The following is a 17,058-nucleotide window of genomic DNA, read 5'->3' on the forward strand; positions in this document are numbered from 1 at the left end:
CAAAAGAATTCTTCCACACAATATACATGGCCCAAAGCAGGATATGTTTGGAGTATGCAATTCATGCACATGGCAGCATTCCAACTCTGTGACCTGAAAATTTAAAAATAACCCAGCAGCTCTGCGCTTACTCTTGCCGTCAGGTACTGAATGCCGGCGGTAACTGTGGCAACAGTCTGACCATGAGTATTGTGAAGAAGCAGCACACAAACAAAAAAATGCTGCAGCAGCTTTCCAGGCTTTTGAAGGAAAACTTGCTCAGCTCATGATAAACCCATCTGACATTGTTAACAGTGAAACCTAATAATGTGTACCTACACCTTCAGTGACCTGCAAATAGCAGGAATGCAACAGAGCGATCAGCATTTACAGCTTTTTATTGGAATAACTTTTCTTGGTGTGCCTGTTTGTGCCTACTCCTTTTAGGCTTCAATCTATGCACTGAAACATTTATCAAGCATTTGAAAGTTTTGACAAAATATAAAAGACATGAAAGTAAATGAATGTGAAACACTGCTGTACATGATTTAGGCCATTTGTGTGAATTGTGTGACTGATGTTCAAGATATGACTACTATAAGTAGGAAGATATGCACAAGGGTAAAAATTGAATGGTTAGGAACAAATTCTGAGCTATCAATTTTTGATGTAAATATGAGCTCAATAAATGAAACTTAATTACAATTAATTTTTCAATAAATGCCTTTCAGAGTGCATTGCTTTTTATTTCACAGAATTTCTAAATTCTAAACTATTCCTTCTCAACTGGAAGTTAGTAAATGTGACGTTCCCATTCAGGGAAAGGAGGAGACAGAAAGCTGGGAACTATGGACTAGTTAGACTGCAATCAGTTGTAGAAAAAGTGTTTAACATGAGGTAACAGAGCATTTGGAAGACTATGACGTGCACGTGCAACATTACTGTCGTTTTCTGAAAGGAAAATTGTGTTTGACAACTTATTACTTCATAACAATGTAACTGGCTGGATAGATAAGGGGAAACACAAGTAGATGTAACATATTTGGATTTTCAGAAGTTGCTTGAAAATGTTCTATGTTCAGAAGATATTGATATAGGTTAGGAATCCGTGGATTCAGAATTGGTTAATAAACAGAGAATAGTGGGAATGCAAGTTCATTTTCAGGATAGCAGGGTGCTTAGGTCAGAGTTATTTACAATCTATATTAATTATATTGATGAAAGGATTGAGTATAATATAATTATTTTTGATGATAGAAAATAGGTGGGAAAGAAAGCTATGAAGATAGAAATAGTCTGAAATAGACCAGTTAGGTGACTGGGCAAGTACGTGACGAATGAAATATAATGTGGAAATGTGTGAAATTTTTCATTTTAACAGGAAGTGTAGAAAAATAATAGTTTTTGAAAGGTGAGGTATTAGTAAATGTGGATATTTAGATGGATTTTGGGGTCTCTATATATGAAACACAGCCAGCAATTGGGAAAGTAAATGTGATATTAGGCTTTTATTGTGGAAAGGGTTTGAGTACAATGAAAAATGTGGCAACATAGATGTTTGCTGAGATAGCAACTGGAGTACAGTGTTGGTCTCTTTTTTGTAGGAAAGTGAAACTAGCCTAAGTTGGGGTGCAACAGATGTTCACAAGGCTGATCCCTGAGATGAGAGCCATAATGTGGAGGTGCCAGTGTTGGACTGCAGTGGATAAGGTCAGAAATCGCACCTGAAGAAGGAGCGCGGCTCTGAAAGCTTGTGTTTTCAAGTAAAGCAATTGGACTATAACCTGATATCGTGTGATTTCTGAGATGTGTGGGCCAACCTATGAGAAGAGATTGAGTGAAATGGTCTCATAAGAGGTTCTCTCAGAAATTTAGAAGAATTAAAGATGGTCTTGTTGAAGTATATGACATGCTTGGAGGATTTGACCAAGTCGATGGCGATGGAATCTTGAAATGGAAATTACAACTCTGAATAAGAGGTTGACCATTGAGGACAGATGATAAGAAAGTTCCTCATTCATAGAATTATGGATGTTTGGAAATCTTAACCACAGAGAGCTGTGATTGCTCAGTCAATTGATGTAGTCAAATCTGGGATCAATAGATGTCTGGACACCAAGGAAATCAAGGGAGTGGATTTGGGGCAGGTAGGTTGAGTTGGTGTAGAAGTTCAGTCACTGTCTTGATAGATGGTGGACTAGGCTCCAGGAATCACTGCTTTTATTCTGTATTCTTTATACTGCTACATCAAAAATTATAGAAGAGGGCTGTAAATTATGTGTATAGTATACTTATTACATATTGAGATATACTACAGAACTCAGAATAAATGGTCTGCTTTTCAACTGATGTTGACATGTTCCAACAAATCACAAGAGGAGATTGTCACTATCAGTTTCAGAAAATGTCAACCTGTAAATTATTTTCTTAGTTTGTGATGTATTTGTTTAGAACCTTGTTAACAATTTATACTTGGCTTAGATTGTAACAGCAGGGAGGTCCTATTGGAGTTGTTCAGAACTTTGGTTAGGCCAGAGGCTGGAGTATTCTGTGCACTTCTGGTCACCATGTTATAGGAAGCATGTGATTGCACTGGAGGGGGTGCAAAGGAGATTCACCAGGGTGTTGCCTGGGATGGAGCATTTCAGCTATGAAGAGAAGCTGAATTGTTTTCTTTGTAGCAGAGTTGGGACCTGATAGAGGTCCCAAGATTATGAGGGGCATGGACAGGTGAATGCAGCTATTCCCCTTAGTCGAAGAGGGCATAAATTTAAAGTGAAAGACAGAAGGTTTAGAGGGGATTTAAGGAAAATATTCATCCCTCAGACTAGTGGGGCTTTGGATTGCACTGCCTGGGAGGGTAGTTGAGGCAGGAGAGAGACCTCACAACCTTTAAGAAGTACTCAGGTGAGCGCTTGAAATGTTGTAACATTGAAGGCTATAGGGCCTGTGCTGGAAAGGGGGACTAGTGTAGATTTAGTGTAGCTTTGATGGTACTGACTCACTGAGCATCTTCTGTGCTGTATGACTACGATTCTTGTAATGTAGCATTAGATGGAAACTCTGAATGCATTTGAGACACCGAAAATAATTTATTATGGCAAGTGAACAACAGGGGGAGCTAAACTCATTTTCCATTAAAAGATATTTTAAGCAGTCTGCATTGCTCTATTGCTTGAAACATAGCAATTGAACACTATATAAAACAGGTTCTTTCATGAATTAGCTTCAGCAAAACTGATTTATTTAAATTTATTTGAGCATAGGAGTGTTCTGTTTGTTCAAAGTATATGATTTTAAAATATTTCAAGGTACCCATATGAAAAATTAAATTGAACTTTAAAGCAAACTCAATTCATTTTTTTATTGGGAAAATTCTGGGGCAGAATCTAATGGAGGTCTGAATAATGTGACTTATGGCAAGAGTTGTGTCAGATCATAGGAGGAGCCAAGAGAGGTTCACCTCAATGTCAGGAATAACTCGTTGCATCTTTCAGCTGGGTTCTGGGTGTCAAGGTGAGATTCTTGCTTCACAGCAGCAAGTTGCATATTAAGAGGGATTATTGCTTGTTAGTGACCTTATTAACTGCAGACCTCGCCTCATTTATATGCAGCTTTCTATTGTACATCCATCATGAGCAAATTAGACACGGAATTCTCAACCTGGATGTCAAAGCAGGTAGCTGGCAACTTCAGCTTATCTCTGGCTGTGAAGAGTCTCCAAGTTAATCACTAAACAACAGCACGATCCATGGACACTAGCCTCACTCACCACTCATCCACAGACCTTGGTGTCTGATAATGGCCAACTTCTCCTTTGCTCTGGCCACCTTCCGAAGCAGGTGCAGGTAGATGCAGGAGGACCAGGGCTGACCACAAGCCCAGGAGCACCAGCAGGCTACCATGGCACCCAGCTCAGGCAGCGGCCACACCACGGTCCCTCAGGATGTGTGGAAGCTGTAGGTGGGCCAGATATGTTTGCACCCAACTCCATTCTCTGGGGATGAGCAGTGTTGATGCAGCCTCCATAGGCCCAGGATGCTGATGGAACTGTGTTGCTGGAGTGGGAATAAGGGCTGTAGGACCAGGAAGCCATCTTCTCCTGGTGGCTGTGATGGTGGTAGCCACTTTGAATTTCTACGTGTTTTGCTCCTTGCAGGGAGCAACAGGTGGGTTCTCTCAGTCGTGCACCTACAAATGTATCAGGACAGTGACCAATGCCATCTGGGTGAGATCAACTAGCTCATCTCATTCCCCTATGATGAGATCAGAGCTGCAGCAAGGTACTAAGACTTGGGAACATAGATGGCTTCCTCCAGGTGCTGGATGCAATTTGCTGAGAGGGCTGTCTCACATTCATCAGTTGGAAAAACTTCCACTTCATTGATGTTCAGGTGATCTGTGAGCACTGGTAACACCTCCTGAAGGTGTGTGTCCATGGCAGCCCTTTAAAGATGGCACAGGTGCCAGGGATGCTGATCTTTTGTGGAAATCCAGTGAGTGATGAGTTGTTCCGGGAACAGCAGCTTGTGGAATGAGGCTAGAATCAGGCAAGAAGCCCACCACAGGGGTGGTGTAGGTATTTGGGTGAATTTGCTAAGATGCACTGGAGAGTAGACCTCCATGAAACTTGATGAAACTAACACTTAGCCAATCAAATGCAAGTTTCAGCCCTTTGTACATTATTTGCAATGTTTGTTGTGTTCACAGGATGTGGATGTTGCTGGTTGGGCCAGAATTCATTACTCATCTCTAACTGCCCTGGAGAAAGCGAGATGTGCTGCCTTTTTGAACCGCTCCAGTCCTTGGAGTACAGGCACACCCACGGTATCTTAAAGAAAGAATTGTTTTTTAAATCCCTCTGAATTTGTAGATGAAACACAGGTTTTGACATCTTGGATATAAGTGAAGGTAAAGTTGCCATATAGCACATCTGAAGGCTATGCATATAAAACATCAGAATTCACTTTCTTCATAGTCCACCAACTCAAAATAATCAATCACTCATGGATTTCAGTCCTGCACCCCACCTTTAATCTGTTACTTCCTCCAGTGTAACAATTTAGCCTCCTCCAATCTTCTATCCTGATTGCTCCCATTTGTTCATCCCACTTCCTATCGGACTCAGACTCATTAAGTTCCTCCAGTAGCCTTTCCCTCCTCCTTTAAGCCTCTCCTTAAAAGTTGTCTTTTTGACCAACCTTTTGGCCACTATTTATTTGTTAACGTCATCTGATTTAGTTTAAGTGAGTGGCAAGGGTGGGTCTGTTTCTGGAAAGAAACAGGTTGACTTTGGTCCTGCCAACATTTAGTTGAAGGTCTGAGTCATCCACAAATATGTTGTCAAATAGCACCATGGTAGCAGTCATGTGGACAAAGTGAAGTGGCATTATTACACTTGCTGGCAGACACTTTTGCAAAGGCAGTGTATATACTAGGAACAAAAGGTGGTCACATTTGGAAATTTGGACAAACCAGAAATGAGCATGGGAGAAAATTCCAAAGCAAGTGAGAGATGTGTAAGCACCATTGGGATAAGTGGGAAGGGAACCACCATAAAAAGTGGCATCTCTACGGCAGGGTGATATAGTGATGAACATTGCTACCTTCCAACCAGTTGTCCTGGGGTTGATCTTGGTTATCACAAGATGTGATTATGTCAGCTCTTGTGATACTCTGGTAATGTCCCTCCCTCTGAGCCTAAAAAGCCTGGATTCAAGCCCCACCTGCTCCAGAGATTGTAATAACATTTCGGGACAGGATGATTAGAAAATATCTAAAAGGTGACCTCACTAAATTGGGCCATGGAAACGTTGGTGTGAAGGAGATGGAGCGGTCGACTCTGTCAAAGGTCACACTGCAGCAATGATGATTGAAGCTACACAGAATATCATTAGTCTTCACTCGGCAGGATGAGGACTGTCTCAGAATTGTGGACATGATGGACATTGAAGGTACAGTAGTTGAACTAAAAGAGACAACAATGGCATATTCAAAGGTGATAAAAGGTTAGAAATGGATCCTTTTTGAAGAGGGAGATGAGTGGACCTATTTCAGAGTGAGTTAGTATTGGTGGGTTAGGAGCCAGAACAGACTGAATTTCACATGCTGCTTAAAATGCAAATTAAAAAATCCTAGAGTACATTTTTAATTTGGTTAACAGGTAACTAGTTCCACCAGAGATCCACTTTGCATGTCACTTGGAAAGAACAACTTAACAATTGAATTCTGTTGAATAATGGCATTCAAAATGTATTAACATGATATTAATAAAACCATATTGGGCTGCATGTAACATGCTGCTGATTACAGACAGTGTGCACAGGCATGCTAAATGTTCACTGGATGGGCAAAAGCAGTTTTTTTAGTCATTTTGAACTACAGCATGAAGTGAAACAGCATTACAACATCTGCGACCTTTTGGTAGGAAGAGTTGCCAATATAGTGACAAAACAAACAAGTTTGAAATATAGTTAATAACATGTGGCAAAAGAGCATCTGCTGTGAAAACAATTAGCAGAAACATTTTATTTGTTCACAAAAAAACTACAAGAACTCTTATGCTTCACAGATATAATTCAAGAAATGACTATCTAATTCTAAGCACAAGTAACTTGGGGTTAGTCATCTTTCTGATCCTAAATCAGTTTTACGGGTGTGCCAATGGACTTTGGAATTCTATTCTGTTGGAGATTACATCCATTTTCAACAGCGAAAAGTGTCCTGTGAAATTGCTATCACCTCACGTGAAGACTCTAAATATTTGAGCATGACACCAATCTGGAAATTATATCATTTTACAATAGATTTGGTGTCATCGCTGTGTAAGAAATTACAGGACATGGCCAAATTTTAGTTCAAAAATGGGCAAACAGCTCTAGAGAATAGTGATCAATGTGAATAATAGCCATTCAACAATTAGCTAGTTCACTAATGTGCTATGATGTGATCTAGAGAAAATTTAATTCAACTGTTCTCTAAGCACCCAAGAGGGAAGTTTTAGCAACTATTTTCACATAAAAAAGGAGGGAAAATTTCATGCTATGCATAACTGCAAAGGTTTGATTTCAACAGAGGGCTCATCAAGATCCACACTAAAAGCTGAAACAGGAAGCCCAGTCCATTTTGTTATCATTACCTCATTAAGGGAGTTACACTCGAAATAAACAATCACTTTGATGTAGCACACTCACTCACTTTGCTACAAAATAGGCTAGTTCAGGAGTGGCCACAAATCCCTAGGAAGTATTCCTCCATGTTGTTTTTGTGGGGACTCCTGCTCCTTACTGCAAAGAATTAATCTGAGCATAGCTTCAGGATGCATACTTCTCCTAGTTGACTGATAAAATACCGTTGTAGTGCTTTTTATATCTTTGGAGAGCAATTTGCATAAATTCCTGAAACTTTTTTTGATGCTGCCTCAGAAACCCATGAAATGATGTTCTTTTATTGTTAATAATGTCACAGATCAGCTACGTGCTCAAGGACAATCTCTAGGATAAGAAAGTGAATCCACTGAATAAAAGCTGAAAAATGACTAAACTATCTGGCTACACATTGTTTTCCTTCATTTATGTAATGGGCCTGACAGATGTACAAATGGCAGGATGCAGAATAATAAAGCAGGTAATGTCTTCATCCTAACAAAAATCAGTTACAACTTACGCTAAGATGAAAGCAATAGATATTGGAAACGCTCAACAGGACTGGCAGCATATATGGAGAGAGGAACACAGATACGATGAATGACCTTCCATCTCTGTTTTTCACTCATGTCTTTTTCTTTCATGAGTTCTGATGGCCTGAAGCATAGATATTGCCTGGCATGCTAAGCATTTACAGCATTGCCTGTTTTTAATTTAGATTCCCAGTGTCCACAATTTTCTTTGTATTGTACTCTAGTTTGTTCTCCTGCACATTAGGAGAGTATAAATCTTCAAATAGAAAATGCTGAGAATCTGATGTGAGATAGGGTTTCTCTTAAGAAGAACTAACATTGGAGCTTTATTTTATAGGATCATGTTCAAAAGGAGTGCGACTATCCATGCATTAGACTGTAATTTTAATTCACTAGTGCACAAGGATTTGTCTTAGAGCCTCAGTTGTTTACTATCTATAGAATGGACTTGAAGAATGGATCAGAGTGTAATGTATCCAAATTTTGTTGATACAAAAATAGGTGGGAAGCAGGTTGTTTTGAGGGCATAAAGAATCTGAAAGGGGATCTAGACAGGCTGAGTGAGTGGACAAGGACTTAACAGATGTAAATTAGAGTGAAGGGTCTAGGCCCGAAACGTCAGCCTTTCTGCTCCTGTGATGCTGCTTGGCCTGCTGTGTTCATCCAGCCCTGCACCTTGTTGTCATTGGTCATGCACTTTGGTGGAAAAAAAATCAAAGTCAGACCATTGTTCCAACAAAGAGAGACTCCCAAAAAAAAAGTACAGAGGGTCTGGGTGTTCTTGTACATGAAACACAAAAAGTTAGCATGCAGGTGCAGTATGTAATTTTGAAGGCTAATGAAATTTTGCCTATTATTGCTAGGGGGTTGGAGTTTAAAAGAAGGGAAGTCTTGTTACAGCTGTACAGGGTATTGGTGAGGCTGCATCCAGAGAATTGTGCAGGGTTTTGCACCCGATATTTAAGAAAGGATAAATTGGCATTAGGGACAGTTCAAAAGAGATTCACTAGACTGATTCCTCAGGTGATGGGTTGACTTCTCAAGAATGACTGAACACACTAGGCTTTTTTTTCTCATTAGAGTTTAGAAGAATGAGGGGTGATCTAATTGAAACATACAAGATTCAGAGGGTGTTGAGAAGGTGTTTCCACTAATGGGGGAAATCTCAAGCTATAGAATAAAGGGACACTCATTTAAAGCTCAGATGCAAACAAATTTCTTCTTTCAGAGGGTTGTGAATGTTTGGAGTTCTCTATCCCAGACAGCTGAGGACGCTGGATCACTGAAAGTATGTAAAGAGGAGCTGGGCGGATTTTTTAAATATTGAAAAGTTCAAGGCTATGCTGAGCTAGCATGAAAGAGAAGTTGAGACAAGCGGTAGATCCACTATAATTCTTTAAGTGACTTGCAGGGCTGGTTTGATGGGCTGAATAGCCTACTCTTCCTATTTCTTGCGTTCTTATGTATGTTTTCAAAATGATTTTAAAAATTAATATATTTACTCTCCAACTCAAAATCTGAATCATTACATTTGCAAGTATTGAATAGAAATGTACCGTTGATTTAGTGCATTTTCAAAATAGCATGGTGACACTGATTTGTACAAGATTAACATTTATTGATTTCTTGAGGTATTAACATCAGCTTTTCCTGTTGAAAAACCACCAACATAAACCATCTTTATCATAGATGTTGCTCTATATATTATAGGAAGGAAAATGCAGCATTGAGGTAATGAATATTATACATGGATAGTCCTACAATACAATCTTACTTAAATTCACACTAGATTACATTTTGACCTTTATCCAAAATAGACCACTTAAATAAAAATGTTTCATTTCAAGTCAAAGTCACTATACAAATCAAAATACAGAAACACAGGGCAATCCTTTCCCCCACTCCTCCTCTCTGATTTGGTAAAGAAGTCTTCATTGCGATTTTTAAACTTATACAATGTAGAGATTACATGCGGATGGTATTGGCAGATTTAGTTAATATAGACTGTATAATACATCCAATTTATAACATAGACCATTAATAAATGCCGTAAATATCGGTAATTCATTAAAATGTATAAAATACTTTTAAATTTTTATTCTAGGGAGGAAATGTACAATGCATGTTAACATACATTTGTAGGGAAAATAATTCAAAATTAAAAATATAAATATACGACATTCTCTTTATTTGGTTAAGATTTTTGATTAAGATTATAGAATGTGTACACAGTTATGTAAAAAAAATCCTTACACTCCTATGATTACAATTACTGTAGCGTAAGCTTATTGTTTAATCTGCATGTTACAAGATAATGTGCTGGAACCAGACTGCAATATTACAGAAGGAGCCTTTGTATTATGCAACATGCAGAAAAATGATGTCTTTCAGACAAATAGTTCAAAAAGGCATACCTGTTAAAAGCATTGTTACCATGTTTTACACAGAGGTACAGACAATATAAACAAGCTATTGCTGGCAAAAGGCTTCTTCAGAATGTGTCACAAATGCAAAGCGTATGTACACACCAAGTGCTGATATACTCAAATAAACAGAGTGAAATTTGGATGCTTTGAAAAACTTCCTTGGGGAATGTTAGTGAAGTCAGTGTGAAAGATTATTTTTATTCATTCATGGGATGAGGGCATTGCTAGCTAGGCCAGCATTTATTGCCCTAATTGCCCAGACGGCAGTTGAAAGTCAACCACATTGCTGTGGGTCTGGAGTCACATGTAGGTCAGACCAGGTAAGGATGGCAGTTTCTGTCCCAAAAGGACATTAATGAACCAGATGGTTTTTCCCAACGATTGACAATAGATTCATGGATCACCAGTAGATTCTTAATTCCAGATATTTACTGAATTCAAATCTCATGGTGGAATTCAAACCTAGATCCCCAGAACATTACCTGGGTCTCTAGATTAACAATCCAGTGATAATGCCACTAGGCTATTGACTCCCCTAATCTTCTGACATTAATTAGGTGATACCCACAATATTTGGAGTCAGTGGAAAATCATTTTGGCTCCAAATGGGCAGATTTTCATTTAGTTGTTGGAGGGTATACCACAGTTATTGGTTGCTTTGTACCAGGCCGGATAGTGAAGGTCCGTCCATACGATTGTGGATGTTGTGCATTGTGTGAGCTGGAAAAGAATAGGAAGATTCATAAAAGGTATTTTACTTTATAAATGTAACATTTTAAAACCACAAGATAACTGCAAACTCAGTACTGTTGTGAGATCAGATTCCCAGTTAATGGTAACCGAAAGAGCTGCACATGCTGTACATCAGAAACAAAAACAGAAACTGCTGGAAAATCTCATACCTGCTGAGCTTTTCCAGCTGTTTCTGTTTTTGTCCCAGTTAATGTTAATGTTTTACTACTGACTAATTTGTGCTCACCGACCTCATTTCTCTTCAATACCAAGAAATCAGGGAATCATAGGATACTAACAGTGCAGAAAGGGGCCATTCAGCCCATTGAATCTGCACCGACCGTCCAGAAAGCACCTCACCCAGACTCACCCGACCCTCTGCATTGGATTCTGCTAGAAGTTCAGTGGTTCCGACTTAATATTGAACTGCTATAAACTGATCAATATTGCTACAATACAAAACTTGAAGTAAATATTTCATTTTATTTACATCTTGTATTAAATTATTTACTTTTCTAAAACTTTGGATCATTTTAGATAATGAATATCTTTGCAGGTGTAAGATAGCTGATAATTTAAATGTTCTATGTTTTAATATATAAAGACAGCATAGTTGTACACAGAAGATAAAAGTCTAATGGAATGCTCGCCTTTATATCCAGAGGACTAGAATACAGGCTAAATAATGTCTTGGTTAAACTGCAGCTGGAGTACTCTGGAAAGTTAAGAAGGCTGGAGAGAGTACAGGAAAGCTTTCCCAAAATAAATTCTGGACATCAATGCTTAAATTACAAAGAAGATTACACAAATCAAGGTTTTAGTCCCTGGAATTTTGAAAGTTCAGGGATACTTTGAAAATTTCAAACTATTAAGGAAGCAATTACTGTAGATAATGGGAAACCATTTCTGCCAGTTGGGGAATTTAGAACTGGGCGCATTGTTGAATGATTAGTGCCACACATTTTGGGAATGAAATTAAGAAGCATCTCTTATGTGCAAAGGGTGGTAGAAGTTTACAACACTGTCACAAATGACAGTCATTTAAGGAACCAACCGTTAAATTTAAGTTTGAGATTGTTATTATCCACAGCTATTAAGGGATTTGGGGCAAAGTTGGGTAAACAAAGTCACGGATTAGCCATGATCTCACTGAATGCAGAACAGTCTTGAAAAAATAAGTGGCCCTTCCTGTGGCTACGTTCTTTTTACTCCATAAGCAACATTATCAGAAACAAAAACAGAAACAACTGGAAAAACTTAGCGTGTCTGGCAGCATCTATGGAGAGAAAGCAGAATTAATGTTTTGAATCCAGTGATCCTACTTCAGAACATAAACAGAGGTGAACAGAAGGTAGGCACTTAAATCATACACATTGTAACCACAGGGAAACCCAAAGCATTCTGCACCCAATGAAGTATTTGCAAAATCCAATCATTCTTGTAGTGTAAAATTAACAGCAACTTGTCACAATCATCAGTGTGATAATGATAAGGTAATCTGTTTTTGCATTGTTGAAAGATAAATACTGGTCTGGACGCAGGGAGGACTCCCCTGCTCTTTTACATAGTGCTATGAGATCTTTTACATTCAGCTGAGAGGGTAGATAAAGCCTTCTGAGCTGAAAACTGGAATTTAGCACAGTGCTCCTGCAGAAATGCAGCATCATCTGTAGTAGGACTTGAACAATTAGTAAAATATTGAAGAGAATGGAATTAAATGGTTAATACAAAACTAATTGTTTTTATGAACTATTTAAGAACTTTGCTCTCCAAGAGGGTTATACTTTTACTCAGTCCAACACAGATCTGAACTTACCTTTTGGCTGTGACATCAGAATAGTCTGTGCTTAAGGCTTGCACTTTAGACTGCAATTCATCAATCACTTTATTCTTCATTACCAGTTTGTTTGTTGATGGTACCGTTTCTGCCTGCTGCACTTCCATCTTGGGTATATTTTTTCCATATGCTTTAGGCATTAAATGGCAATCTGAAACTCGCTTTGAATTCTGATATTTTCCAGGACCCCCATTCACAACAGTGCTATTCATAAATGTGGGCTTTTCTGCAATCACTGGCTTTTGCCGATCAGTGTTTGTTTTGACAGGAGGTGACAACGTGTTTAATGGCAATTTGCTAATGGAATAAGCGTTTTTAGTATTTGGGTTTTTATGGTGATTAAACGTAAAATGGTCAGGATCCTGCAGACGAAGCCCTTTCTTGTCAGAACTGGTAGAGGGATGATTGTCAATCCCAGATTCAACATTCGCTCTTCTTTCTGGTTGAGATGAATAATCTTCGTTATGGTTAGAAAATTCAAGTGGAGGTGGCAGAAGTTCAAATGAGGCTTCTTCATTCTCTTCATCACTAAAACATGGTGGAGGTGGGATCAGAAGTAAAGACACGTCATCTTCTTTTTGAGAGTCTTCTGGTTCTGCAGTTTCTCGTGATGCAGAGTGGGGTGAAGGTTTTGACCAGTCAAGACTCTTTCTGGTGCTGTTCAGAGGACTGACGAGGTCACCTCCATGCTTGTTCCATGCTGAACTATCTTCTTCAGCATGTGATATCAAAGAACGATCCTTGTAATTAGCTACTGGTGCAATGTGGATTGTATTTGAATTTGTTGACTGAATGAACCGAGTGCCTCCCAAGGATAAGTTTGCTGTTTCTGCAACTGCTTTGTGAACCCTTTTGATTTTACTGGAATCTCGCTGTTTTGCAGCCATGAGAAGTGCCAATGGTGAACGTGGATCTATATTCTGCTCTGGGCTAGGGAGAGTTTGTTCTGGAGGAGAATCTGGTGGCTCTGCTGTTACTGTAGTTGGTTTCTCAACTGGTTTCAAGGATTGAAAATCTGATGTAACATCTTCCGAAGAACTCTGGTTTTCAAAATCTCTGGTCACAGTGGATTTTGTCCTCTCTCCTGCTCTGTAGTTCCCATATTCTATTTCAGAATCAATATTTGAAATGGGTGAATGTGTCAAATTTTGATTGCTTGTGGAATCATGAGCTTGATTTAAACTGCTCTGTCGAAGATCCATGTTGTTGTCCCAGTTCTTTTCTTTTTCATCCGCTGTGGAACGGTCTATGGAGGAACCTGAATGTATTCCTTTGTATTGGACTGACTTAGATTGTTGTAGCAATAGATTGTTCTTACGAGCTGGCTTCTGTGGTTTAGGAGGAAAATGATCTATTTGAACCTTATTCATACTTGGATGCTCAGTGCTTTCATTTGTGTTCATGTGCATGGAAGCAGTGTGATTAATCTCACCAGTGTGGTCCATTGGATACTGGTCAGCGTCTTTCATGACTATCATGGATTTGCCTTTATTTTGCCAGTCAGAATTTAACCCATATTCTGATCTGTTAACTGGTTCTGAAGATCCAAAAAGCTTTGCTGTTGCTTTAGGATTGAAAGTTGATGCAACTGGAAGCTGTGTAATCACTTCAGGAGATTCTGCCATATACAAAGAGTGACTATTGGGAACTGATTTTTGTGAAGCAGCAGGGAAGAATTTGAAAGAAGATAGTGTATCCCTTTCAGGTTTGAGAGAAAAATGATTATGTTGCATCAAATCTCTTTGTGGAGGAGTTGGCGGTGATTTTTTAGGCTGTTTAATTTGGTTGTATTTTGAAGCATTATTTTGCAGAGGTGATTTGAGAGAATAATCATCAGGCGGAAGAAAGGGAGGAGGTGCAGGAGATCTTGTGCTGGATGGAGAAGATGCTTTTGAGAACTGATCAGCCTTTGGGAAAGATTTGTGCGGTGCCATTGTTGGAGGCAGTGGGGGAATCATATTTGGAGGTAGAGGAGGTGGAGAAAAAGTTGTTTCAGAAGGTTGGTAGTTTTGAGTAGGTTTTTGTTGTGATGTCATGTTTGAAGGTGGTGGTGGTGGTAGAGGAGGAGGGGCCATCTGAGGAGGTGGCGGGACAGTCACTTCATAAGGAAAATAGGTCATTTGTGGATTTTGATAAATACTTTGTGGTGGAGGTGGTGGGGATGCCATCGGAGGAGGTGGTGGAGGTGCCATTGGTGGAGGTGGTGGAATCCAGTCATCTTCCAGCTTGCTGATATTCTGTCCATAGTTTCCAACATTAGGTCTGTTGTTGCTGACTTTTACATCACTGCCTACAAAATGAAAATGTGATAAATTAGTTCAAATTTATCTTTTGCCATAGGATATTATGTGCTTCGGAAACATGGGATTATCAAGTATAATCTTTTTCTCAGTCCTCCTCAGATATTCTCCTAATCATTTTTCACAAGATTGATGATGGCTGCACTGCTGTTTCCTGTTCTCACCCGGAATGGGAAGATTTAGTCAACTTTCCTTCTAACTAATTGGATTTCTTCTACCACATTCCCAGGAGGCATTGATCTTCTGTTCACAATATTGCCCATGCTTCTCTCATCCTTTATTATTAAAGGACTAAAAGGGACTCTTCAACCTCATTGGTCTCTGTCAGACATTAAATTCCTCTCAAACAAAAGCAAAATACTGCAGATGCTGGAAATCTGAAACAAACACAGAGAATATAGGAGAGACTCAGCAGGGCTGGCAGCATCTGTGGAGAGAAAGAGAGTTATCATTTTGAGTCAGGTATGACACTTCTTTAGAATTGGGGTAGTCCTCAATTCAGTCAAGGGGTCTGCATTGGTTTAGAGGGCCTGGTCATTGTTACCTTTAAGCTGCGCAGTTCTGGGCCAATCATGATTTAGATTTCCAGTTCTGGAAGTCACTACCACGCAAGGGCCTCACAGGTTCAGGCAGCCGGGAAGAAAATTAGAGGAGGTGCTGGTCCTGGTACCGTCAATCGGGCCACAGTCAGTACACAGTCCAGGGGGTCTGACCGCAATCAGTCATCAGCTTGGGATGCTCAGTGTCAAGCGATCTGTCTGACTGCAGTCCATGGAGTGGGCAACGCTCCATCCTGTAGGGGCAGCAGCAGCAGCAGGCAGAGGAATGGTGTACTGTCAGTCAGGAAGCTGCAAAGGACAATGGTTAGGGGTTTGGTCAGTCGTATTTAGCTTGTGAAGTAGTTCTGAGATCTGTGACAATTACAGTCGGTCATCAGTTCTTAAGGGGGTGCCTTGGGAGGCAGCAGGGTGATCGCTGCCAAAAGGAATGTGTGAGTCAAGAAGGCAGGGAGGAAAGCAGAGACACTTATGGAGGCGGAAACAAGGATGGTGGCGGAGAGAAATTCAAAGTGTATGGGCAGGGGCGGGTATCACAGGAGTTGTTATTGGCAGCAATAATCACTGTGGCCTCTGCAAAGGGTTTGTAGAGGAGCAGGATGGCATTATTAAAGTGTAATGTGTGGATTTGGGGGCAGGGTTCAATGTAGTGTGTGTCTCTAAAGGAGGGGGCAGGAGTGTGTGGACATGGGTAGTGCAACGTTAAATGGACATAGAAGGGGTAACGGAATGATACCTGGAAACCAGAGAGGGTCTGGTGCTGAAGGTGTTGACTGTGAGCTGTGTTCCCTGCCATCACTGCCATTCCCTAGCTGCACAATGCAACTGAAAAGTGAGAGCAGCACCCAAGGTGGGGGTAAGTCGGTGACACTATGATGGGTGAAAGTGCAAAATCCATTCTGCTGGATGTTAGGACACTCCCGGGGCAAATACATGAAGCACAGGTTTGCAAACTCCAGCTATGCGCCATTACCAACATTTATTCATGTGTATGCAAAATGGACGTGCTTATACATCAAATATTGCTCAAAGGCAGAAAGCACCATGTCACTGGTGCTGGTTAAGCCACCATCGCCATCTCAGTGATGCAGAAGTTAACAGCAATATCATAAAAGTTTATGAATGCTAAGCAACAGTCTCCATCATTTGCAGAAACTCCAGGAATGCTGTAGGACAAGGAGGACAAAGCAGCATCACAAGTCAACTAAATATGACGAAAGAACCTACTGAATGCAATGGAAAGCGGGATGGCTGTGATGGGTCTGAGATGGGACAAGCATCGGAGTGCAGCAAGTTCTCCCTTCTGCTAAGTTTGTGCACATGCTGTGAACAGGGTCATGGTAGAACATGATACCTGCTGCTGAAGATTCAGTTCTGCACCACTGGAGCAGGCAATGAAGCAATGTGGTAGATGCTGAGAGCTGGGGGCATGACAGCAGTTGTCTGAGGAAAGGGATGAGGATTTGGAGTTGGAGGAAGGTGGATGGCAGAGGTCAGCTGCAATAGGCATTACAAGGCAGATGGGACCTGATTGATATCTGGCCCTGCC

At 40.1% G+C, this 17,058-nt stretch overlaps 1 protein-coding gene across 1 annotated transcript in view; it reads right to left on the bottom strand.

Moving 5' to 3' along the window:
- Positions 1-10,509: 10,509 nt before the first annotated feature.
- The window catches only part of LOC109914000 (uncharacterized protein C6orf132-like), a 47,057-nt gene continuing 40,508 nt past the window's right edge, over positions 10,510-17,058 (bottom strand). Inside the window, exons 4-5 of the mRNA XM_048612094.1 lie at positions 12,632-14,942; positions 10,510-10,803 (exon numbers count right to left, since the gene is read on the bottom strand). Coding sequence (XP_048468051.1) covers positions 10,701-10,803; positions 12,632-14,942 — 2,414 coding nt within the window. The 3' untranslated portion in view covers positions 10,510-10,700. The remainder of the gene's footprint in view (positions 10,804-12,631; positions 14,943-17,058) is intronic.

The sequence above is a fragment of the Rhincodon typus genome, chromosome 25, assembly GCF_021869965.1.
Source record: "Rhincodon typus isolate 14 chromosome 25, sRhiTyp1.1, whole genome shotgun sequence".
Classification (NCBI taxonomy): domain Eukaryota; kingdom Metazoa; phylum Chordata; class Chondrichthyes; order Orectolobiformes; family Rhincodontidae; genus Rhincodon; species Rhincodon typus.